This window comes from Gekko japonicus, unplaced genomic scaffold (genome assembly GCF_001447785.1).
Source record: "Gekko japonicus isolate JY-2015 unplaced genomic scaffold, Gekko_japonicus_V1.1 scaffold398, whole genome shotgun sequence".
NCBI lineage: Eukaryota > Metazoa > Chordata > Lepidosauria > Squamata > Gekkonidae > Gekko > Gekko japonicus.
Genome location: NW_015164676.1, coordinates 724,506 through 734,143, shown reverse-complemented (window position 1 = coordinate 734,143; position 9,638 = coordinate 724,506). Strand labels below are relative to the sequence as shown.

General features: G+C 58.0%; 1 protein-coding gene across 1 annotated transcript in view; it reads right to left on the bottom strand.

The window, feature by feature from the left end:
• Positions 1 to 9,638, bottom strand: part of LOC107108762 (probable cation-transporting ATPase 13A5) — a 61,823-nt gene that overhangs the window by 1,549 nt on the left and 50,636 nt on the right. Inside the window, exons 24-29 of the mRNA XM_015409279.1 lie at positions 8,282 to 8,378; positions 6,439 to 6,511; positions 5,273 to 5,447; positions 4,570 to 4,760; positions 2,309 to 2,397; positions 1,720 to 1,800 (exon numbers count right to left, since the gene is read on the bottom strand). Coding sequence (XP_015264765.1) covers positions 1,720 to 1,800; positions 2,309 to 2,397; positions 4,570 to 4,760; positions 5,273 to 5,447; positions 6,439 to 6,511; positions 8,282 to 8,378 — 706 coding nt within the window. The remainder of the gene's footprint in view (positions 1 to 1,719; positions 1,801 to 2,308; positions 2,398 to 4,569; positions 4,761 to 5,272; positions 5,448 to 6,438; positions 6,512 to 8,281; positions 8,379 to 9,638) is intronic.

Genomic DNA, 9,638 nt, shown 5'->3' with positions numbered 1-9,638 from the left:
AAGCTCACTCCTCGGCGGGGGGGGGATCCGCTTTGCCAGTTTCCTCTCCTCCCACCAGCTTGCCGCCTCTGGCCCCTGAGGGCCACTGATCAGCCACCTCATGCTCAGTGACGCAGACTGGGCGGCGGGGGGGGGATCCGCTTTGCCAGTTTCCTCTCCTCCCACCAGCTTGCCGCCTCTGGCCCCTGAGGGCCACTGATCAGCCACCTCATGCTCAGTGACGCAGACTGGGAAGCAGGGGGGCAGGGGGTGCCACAGTCAGAGGGACCCCAAAGCCAGCCTCGTGCCATATCTGGCTGATGCATCTGAGTTATTTTCCTTCTTGTGCCGTTCTGCACGGCAGCCACTAAGGGGCGCAGGGCATGCAGAGCTCAGTCAGCCACACTCCTTGAGTCGGCCGGCTGGGCCCTTGAGCAAAGTTCACTAGGCCACTTGCAGCTCTTTCACACATACTGTGTGGCTCCCAGCAGGGCAGCTGAGGAAGCAAGAGGGAGGTCTGCCCCCCCAATCTTCCCTTCCCCGTCCACTTGCTCCCTGAGAGAGCCAGTTTGGTGCAGTGGTTAAGTGCGCGGACTCTAGTCTGGGAGAGCCGGGTTTGGTTCCCCACTCCCCCACTTGCACCTGGCTGGATGACCTTGAGCAAGCCACAGTTCTCTCAGAGGTGTTCTTGAAAAGGAGCAGTTTCTCTCAGAGCTCTCTCAGCCCCGCCTACCTCACAGGGTGTCCGTTGTGGGGAGGGGAAGGGAAAGGAGTTTGGAAGCCGCTCTGAGACTCCGAGTGAAGGGTGGGGTATGAATCCAATCTCCTCCTCCTCTTCTTCCTCCTCCCCCTTATTTTTCAGTCTCAGCTCACCCATCCTGGTTGGTAACTTAGATCATATTCAATAGTAGTCCAGGAGCACACCTTTGTTGATATGATAGAATCATGGAATCCTAGAGTGGGAAGGGGCCATGCAGAGACCACCTAGTCCAGCCCCTGCCCAGTGCAGGACCAGCCTAGAGCATCCCTGACAAATATTCCTCCAGCCTCTTCTTGAAAGCTGCCAGTGAAGGGGAGCACTCACCACCCCTCTAGGCAACTGATTCCACCTTTGAGCCACTCTGACCGTGAAAAAGTTTTGCCTAATATCCAGCCGGTACCTTTCTGCACGTCATTTAAACCCGTTGCTTCGGGTCCTCTCCTCTGCCGCCAACCGGAACAGCTCCTTGCCCTCCTCCAAATGGCAGCTTTTCAGATACTTAGAGAGAGCAATCATGTCCCCCCTCAATCTCCTCTTCTTCAAACGAAACATTCCCAAGGCCCTCAAGGCCTTTCCTCATAGGGCTCTGTCTCCAGACCCCCGATCCTCCTCCTCGTCGCTCTCTTCTGCACCCTCTCGATTTTGCCCACATCCTTTCTGAAGTGAGGCCTCCAGACCTGCACACAGGAGGACTCCAGGTGCGGCCTGACCAAGGCAGTCTATACAGAGGGGCTATGACCTCCTGCGATTTCGATGCCATGGCCCTTTTGATACAACAGCTGTGCGTGGGGGAGATCCGCATCGTGTCCCGCGTGCCTGTGCGCCTCTTGCTTGAGCAAGAGGGCCTCTTTTCCTGCTTCCTCCCCCCAAAAAAAACCACACACACGCACAGAGGGAGTGCCAGCCACAGTGCCCCCTGCTCAGATGGAAAGCACTCAGATCATTTCCAGGGGGCAAAGAATGGGGGGGGGTCTACTCACCTCTGTGAAGAAGGAGACAGAGAACAAGACCACGAGCGCGATCAGGACGTAAACCCTCCAGATCATGGGGGTGCAGAGAAGCTGGGAAGGAAGAGACCGTCCTCAGTCGTTGTGTCCATACTGTCTTTCCGCCAAGTTGCTGGGGGCGATGTCCACCACCACCACCTCTAGCCTCCCAACATCCACCTGCTGAGGCGGGTCTGCCTGAGAGGCAGAGTGTGTCTTTTGGTGGCAGAGTGGGGTATTGGAATCCAGCTCCTAGTCCAACCCTCTTCCCACGACACCTGGCCGCCAGCCCCCAAGAGCCCTGTCTGATCGGCCCTCCTTTACCGCCAGCCCCCTCCGCCAGCCCCGCACTAGCCCAAGGGAGACCCGCGTGTGATCTGGGGCTGGCTTCCAGCGTCACAGTGCTCAGGGGTGCAGCCTGGCTGGGGGGCCGCATTGAGGCCCTGCAGAGGGAGCAGAGGCCGAGACCTGCCCCCCCTCTCCCATGGCTCTCAGCCAGGGGCCTGGCAGGGTGGTGCTCCCAGCGAACGTGTTAACCCGCTTGAGGGCCAGGAGCTCTTTGCAGCCTGCCTCCCGCACTCACCTCCATCCCCGTGTATATCCTCTCGATGTCAGCAAAGTACAGGAAGAGGGAGACCCCGAGCTGCAGGCACAGCGCGATGCAGAAGGCGTCTGAGGGGCCAAAAGGGAAACGGCACCGTGTGACTCCCCAGGGAAGGGTTCCTCTGGGACTGGGCAAAACGAGGGCCAGGGGCTGGGAGTTGGGAGCACTGTTCCCTCTAAGCTGAGTGAGTGTGAGCTAGCTCACAGTTTTTTAGCCTCCGCCAGCTCACATGTTTTTGTCTTAGTGTAGGAAGGATGGGGCTCCAGAGCAAACTAATTGATGCAGCAGCTAAATCGCTCATAGCTCACAACCTTAAGGCCAGTTGCTCACAAAGCAGAATTTTTGCTCACGAGACTCCTCAGCTTAGAGGGAGCCTTGGTTGGCAGCGCCCGACAGCAGCGAGACGGGGGCCTTCAGGAAGCCCGCCAGAAGCCACAGCCCTCTTTGCCCCCATGGTAGACAGCCTCTGGCCATGGAGGTTCTATTTAGATACCACATGTGTGATACATTTCGAAGCTCCAGCTTAGCAAACGGCCACCCACACATCCTGCAGCTCCCTGTGTGAAGCTGGTATTGTGAGCAGGATGTTCGCCTTTGGCCTGTCCCCCATCCCCTGCCAGACAGAGTCATGGGGGGTGGGGGCTTGAGTTCTAGCGTGACGGAAGGGGGAGAAAAGGTGTTCTTTGCTGATTAGCCCGGGAAGGGGTCAGGAGCACATGAAGGCATTGCTGACCCCGGGCCCTGGGCCATCATGGTCAGTCCTGTCAGCTCAGACTGCCAGCGGCTCTCCAGGGTCTCAGGCAGAGAAAGGCCTTTCCCATCACCTCCTGCCTGGTCCTCTTAACTGGAGATGCTGCCGGGGATTGAACACCTGGGACCTTCTGCAGGCCAAGCAGAGGCCACTGAGCCACGGCCCCTCCCTAAAGGAAGCCTTGAGTCAGACCCTTGGTCCAGAGAGCCAGTTTGGTGTCGTGGTGAAGAGAATAGACTCTAATCTGGGAGAACCGGGTTGGATTCCCCACTCCTCCTCCACAGGCAGCTGCTGGTGTGACCTTGGGTCAGTCACAAGTTCTCTCGGAGCTGTTCTCTCAGGAGCAGTCCTCAGTCAGAGCTCTCTCAGCCCCACCTACCTCACACAGGGTGTTTGTCTGTTGTGGGGAGGGGGAGGGAAGGAGATTGTAATCTGCTCTGAGACTCTCTTGGTTAGGGAAGGGTGGGGTATAAATCCAGTCTCTTCTTCTCTTCTTCTATTGTCTACTCGGACTGGCAGCAGCTCCCCCGGGGTCTCAGGGAGGGATCTTCGGCATCACGCAGTGCCCAGGTACTTCCTCCTGGAGACACCGAGGACTGGATCTTGGGCCTTCTGCACAGCAGACGCGACCACTGACTCAGCCACAGGCCCACCCCTGGTGCCTAATGCACGGAGGATAATTGGCCATGGGGGCTGGCAAAGACTTTGGTAGCCCAGAGAGGGGGGGCACCCGCGGGGGGGGGGGGGGCCTCGGTGGGTAACCTCTGCACATGTGCCTGGTCAAGTCAACTCACACAACCCTCTGAAGAATTAGTTGGATTCTGAGCATGCAGCCCCCCCACCCCAGCCCCCAAACGGCCTCATCAACCCCTCTTGCCACTGGCCACCTCGCCGGGGCTGACTCCGCTGCTCCCTGCCGGCCCCGTCAAGCCAGTGTGATCTGCCTTCCCAAGAGCATGGGGGGGGGTCCCTGGTTTGAATCTCAGTGGGTCCCAAGCAAGCCCCTGTCCGTCAGCCTCAGCCGCTGGCCATGACACGGGGAGCGGAGGGGAAGGGAGGCCTACCTCACAGGGCTGGAATAACCCATGTGAATCCTTTCGAGCCCCTTGGGAAGAATGCCCCCTGTTGGCACTCTGTGCTTGCATCTCCCCCCCCTCGGAATGTGTGAACACAGCCGGCCGGGTCCTGGCACCAGTGTTCCCTCTAAGCTGAGTTAGTGTGAGCCAGCTCACAGTTTTTTAGCCTCCGGCTCACACATTCTCGCCTTAGCTCAGGAAGGCTGGCTCTGGAGCAAACTAACTTATGCAGTAGCCAAATCGCTCGCTCAGGGTTTTAATGCCAGTAGCTCACAAAATAGAATTTCTGCTCACAAGACTCCACAGCTTAGAGGGAGCATTGCCTGGCCCCACGGGGTGCGCAGCTTGCGGGGCCGGGGCCGAGGCTGAGGGGGGCCCCGTGCCAGAAGGGATGAAGAAGAAGCGGTGCTCACAGTTGGTGTAGATGGGCTTCCGGAAGGGCTTCCCCTTGGAAAAGACGAAGGCCACGATGAGGCAGTTGACGGTGGTCAGGGGCCAGAGAGTGGCATCCTCGTAGCTCAGCACCCGGTGGTGCGGCTCCGTGGAGTTGGCCGTCCCGTTGCCGAGGCCTGAGGTCCACGTCTGATTGGCTGAAGGGCACCCTCTGGAGGAGGAGGAGGAAGAAGAAGATGCTGATGCTGATATTGGATTTATACCAGCGTTCCCTCTAAGCTGAGTTAGTGTGAGCTAGCTCACAGTTTTTTAGCCTCCAGCTCACGCATTTTTGTTTTAGCTCAGGAAGGATGGGGCTCCAGAGCAAACTAATTGATCGAGCAGCCAAATCGCTCGCTCACAACCTTAATGCCAGTAGCTCACAAAGTAGAATTTTTGCTCACAAGACTCCACAGCTTACAGGGAGCATGGATTTATACCCCACCCTTCACTCAGAGTCTCAGAGCGGCTTACTAACTCCTTTCCCTTCCCCTCCCCACAACACCCAGTGAGGTAGGCAGGGCTGAGAGAGCTCTGACAGGAACTGCTCTTTTTCAAGGACAGCTCTTGTCACAACTATGGCTTGCCCAGGGTCATCCAGCAGCTGCAAGTGGAGGAGTGGGAAATCAAACCCGGGAATCAAAGCCTCCCCCCCCGCCCACCCCATGCAGGTGAAGTGGCTACCTGTGACTGCGAATCACGGCGTACCAGGGCTGCTGCTTCACCAGCAGGAAGCCGCAGACCTGCACAATGATAGTGAAGACCACGTTGAGAACCACGGAGAGCAGCAGCGGCGGAGAGAGGAGCTGGCCGGGGGGGCGGTAGGGGGCCAGCTTGGGGTGGGCGTGGGTCAGACTCACTGTGGGGAGAAAAGGGGGGTCAAGGGTGCACACGGGCAGAGCTCCCTCCCCTCTCCCCACGCCACAGTCTTCTAGGGCAGGCCCCGCTCAGCAGTCTCGAGTGGCAGCCAAGCAGGCTTGGTTTGCACTGAGCTGGTGAGCAATGTCGACCTCCCCCCTTCCATAATGCCACAGCCCAATTCACATCCCCTCCCTACCCCCTGAGGGCTGCTTTTCTATGGCCAACTGACACGCCTGTCAGAACCCACAGCCAACAATGAAGTACACGCATTCAGGAACGGTAATACTTTTATTGCAGAGCTATAGATGCAGTAACATAGGCACTGTTAGGAATGGCAGCTGCCCCGTGGGCATAATAGGGTATTCGTATGCACCCCCCCCCAGAGCACTGGCCAATTAGGCACCCTCCCACACGCAGGATATAGCCTGGAGACCGTTAGGTAGCTGAAGCGGAGAACCAACACTCTCCCACGGCACCTAGGAGAAACCCAGACAATACAAGAAGAAGAAGAGAAGAGATTGGATTTATACCCCACCCTTCACTACCCAAAGGTGTCTCAGAGCGGCTTACAAACTCCTTTCCCTTCCCCTCCCCACAACAGACACCCTGTGAGGTGGGTGGGGCTGAGAGAGCTCTGACAGAAACTGCTCTTTTTTAAGGACAGCTGTGCCAGAGCTTGCGACTGACCCAAGGTCACATCAGCAGGTGCAAGTGGAGGAGTGGGGAATCAAACCCGGTTCTCCCAGATTAGAGTCCGCACACTTAACCACTACACCAAACCCCCTGCCCCAGACACAGACAACTCCCTCCTGCACATCTGTATAGATAAGCATTTCGGCGCAAAGCAGAACAAGCACAGAAAGGAATGCAGTTGCAATGAACCAGACACAGACCGAGCTCCCCAACCCCCATTCCAGCCACAGGGCAGCTCTTCGGGGCCAAGAGACAACTCCGCCCGGACGGGTCAGTGGGGAAACTGGCCCGCTTACTTGTGAGGCAGGTGATGATGGTGATGCCGATGTCCTGAACGAGGTACTGGTAATTCCCCTGGATCTGGAGTTGCTGATAGGGAAAAAAAACAGTTCAGCCGAGGCTTTTGTTGCACTGGGGCAGCCTCTAGTGTCCCCCCAGGGTACTTGGGGGTCTGGAAAAGACACCCACAAAATACTGCCAGAGGGGCCCCTGCCCCAGACACAGACAACCTCAATGCCTGGTGGCTGTCATGATTCCCAAGCCATTGGCACTGAGACAGTTCTCAGGAGGCTGGGCCTAATGTTGCCAACTTACTGGTGGAGCATTTATGGAGACCTCCTGGTATTACCTCTAGTCTCCAGACTACAGCGTTCACTTTCCCTGTAGGAAATGGCTGCTCTGGAGGCCCCTCCCCTCCTCAAATCCCACCCTCCACAGGCTCTACCCCCAAATCTCCAGGAATTTTGCCACCCAGAGTTGGCGACCGTAGCCAGGCCCCACAGTCTGTCTCAGGCAGTGGGATTTCTGGCCCCTCCCGTTTAAAGTAGAGCTCCCCCCCCCCCCCCCCAGTTCCAGTGGCAATAAATGGCAGACGGCAGGTTAACGGCAGAAGCCCCGCTGACGGCTGGTCTCGGTGCCATCTTGCCCCGCGTGACATCTGCTCTTCCACTCGCGGCATTTCCAGAAAGCTTTCGCACTGCAGGCTCCCTCCTTCTAGAGACCAGCGCCCTGGGGAGATCCCTTTTCAATGGCAGGATCGGGCTTCTGTGCCGAAGGAAGGGCTTCCGGATGGGAAGGGCAGTTTCCGCAGTGGGAAATAAACTGCCCTGGGAGATTATCGGGTGGGGGGGGTGTCAAGAAATGACTGGGCAGGGATGCTTTGAATGGGCAAATCATGTCTTGAGACTTACGGACTTAAAGATGTAAGAAAAGCCCAACTGGGTCAGACCAGTGAGAGTTCCTCTAGTCCAGCATCCTGTCTCACATACAGGGGCCAGCCAGTTCCTCTGGAGGGCCAACAACAGGGCAGAGAGGCTGAGGCCTTCATAAGGATATCAGAAGAACCCTCCTGGATCAGACCAGTGGTCCACCTAGTCCAGCATCCTGTCTCACATACAGGGGCCAGCCAGTTCCTCTGGAGGGCCAACAGTAGGGCATAGAGGCTGAGGGCTTCATAAGAACATCAGAAGAGCCCTGCTGGATCAGACCAGTGAGGGTCCATCCAGTCCAGCATCCTGCCTCACACACAGGGGCAAGCCAGTGTCTCTGGAGGTCCAGCAGCAGGGCATAGAGGCCGAGGCCTCCCCTGTAGATGCCTCCTGGCTCTGGGCTTCAGAGGCTTCGTGCCTCTCGTCCCCATGGTTGGTAACCACTGAAAGAGCTGCTCTCCATGGACCTGTTTAATCCCCTTTTAAAGCTGCCCATGCCCGTGGCCATCACTACATCCTCTGGCAGTGAATTCCACATTTTAATTCCTTGTTGCATCGAGAAGTGTTTCCTGTAGGCTGGATCGCCTGCTCCCTCTCAACTCTTTGGCAGGAAAACCAGCCTCTCCTTCGGAAAGTCCAGAACTGTTTCTGGGCTGGGCTGGGTGGGGTGTGCATCCTCCGCCCTTGGCGGTGGCTGTTTGTGGGTTACGGGAGTCTTCGCAGCACTTCAGTCCACCCCCCACCCCCGACCTGTTTTTTTCGCCCCCGACCTGTTTGGCAGAGGCAAGGGAGCAACCCCACAGGAAGCCACCCACACACACCCGTGCCACCTTCCAGTCGCTCGGACCAAAGCGACTGCTTCCCTCCAGCCCAAGATTAGGGTGTTAGCTGGGAGCTGCGCTCAGCTCTCCGGAGAAGTCGAGGCACTTACCCAGAAAAGCAGAGATGACCCCACGAACCCGATCATGCAGTAAAGGATCAGATATTTAAACACCGCAATGGAGGAGACGAGGGAGGCCCGGCCTTCGCTAGGGGGAGAAACGGACAGGCTCTTGAAGGGTTGCGCCGGCCACCTGCTCAAAGCCCCTCGGAGGCAGGAGAACCGTTCAGGCACCCAGAGAAAAAGATCCAGCCCTCTGGGGGTGTCTGCAGCCCTTCCGCACTCCCCGGAGAAGAAGGGCCAATTGCTTGTGCCACGGTAAGTGCCCAGGAGCCAGTCTGGTCCTTCTGGGACTTGGCAACGTGGCCCCGGGCAGCACTTTTGGGGGGGGGGGGGAGCAGGCTGTGGCTGGCTTTCCTCCCTGCCTCCGGCAGCTTGAGGGATTTTGTTCCTCCCCTTCCCCAGTTCAGCGGCAACAACCTTGTGCGGTTAGAGGGACTGGCCCAAGGCCACCCATGGCCAAGGGCTTGAAATGGATGTCGCAGGGGGAGTCCCCTGAACAGGGCTTTCTCTCTAAAATCAGGCATGTGGGGGCCTCGCTCTGACTGGGACTGCTACGTTCACACACACACAGTTTCCCAAAGTGAACCTGGCCCTGCACAGCTGCAGGTTGCCTCCTTGAGAGAAACCTGCAGGCAACGATACTCTGCGGTTACTCTAACAGGGCCATGGTCTGAGCATGGGAAAAGGTCCCAGGGCTGCTGCACCCTCCCCTCAGCCCCGGCATGGCGGTCCCAAGGAGAGCCAGGACAGTGTGGCGGTCAGAGTGTCAGGCCAGGGTCTGGGGCACGCAGGTTCCAATCACTGGGTGACCTGGGGCCAGTCACACGCCCTCAGCCTAGCCTCCCTCACAGGGGTGTTGTGAGGTTACAAGGGAGAAGAGAACGACGGAAGCCGCTGTGGTCCCCCACTGTGGAGAAAGGTGGGATATCTCTCCTTATATATGATTGTGTTTTGGGGGTGGCACTTTCCAGAACATTCCACACGCTCCCAAATCAGTTGGCTCAATGACCTGTCACTCAGAACGTGTCCCTATTCACTGGCTGCGTTGCCCGAGTCCCACCCACAGAAGCTGCACCCGCAAAAATTTACCTCATTATGCCCAGCTCCCTCAGAACATGGACCCTCCAGCCCTGCCAAGACTCCAGCCCTGATGGTTCGCTTTGGCGCTGCGCCTGGCTCAGCCTCAGCCTGCGCTGAAGCCGGTGCTTACGGGCAGTGCATGCCACTGCCTGCCCCTGTCTGCCACCCACTGCTCCTTTGGGAAGGGCAGCTGCGCTAGACCTGCACCGCTCCAGACCCGCCGACGCTCCAGGTTGCTGCCGCCAAGAGGCCTACCGGGGACAAG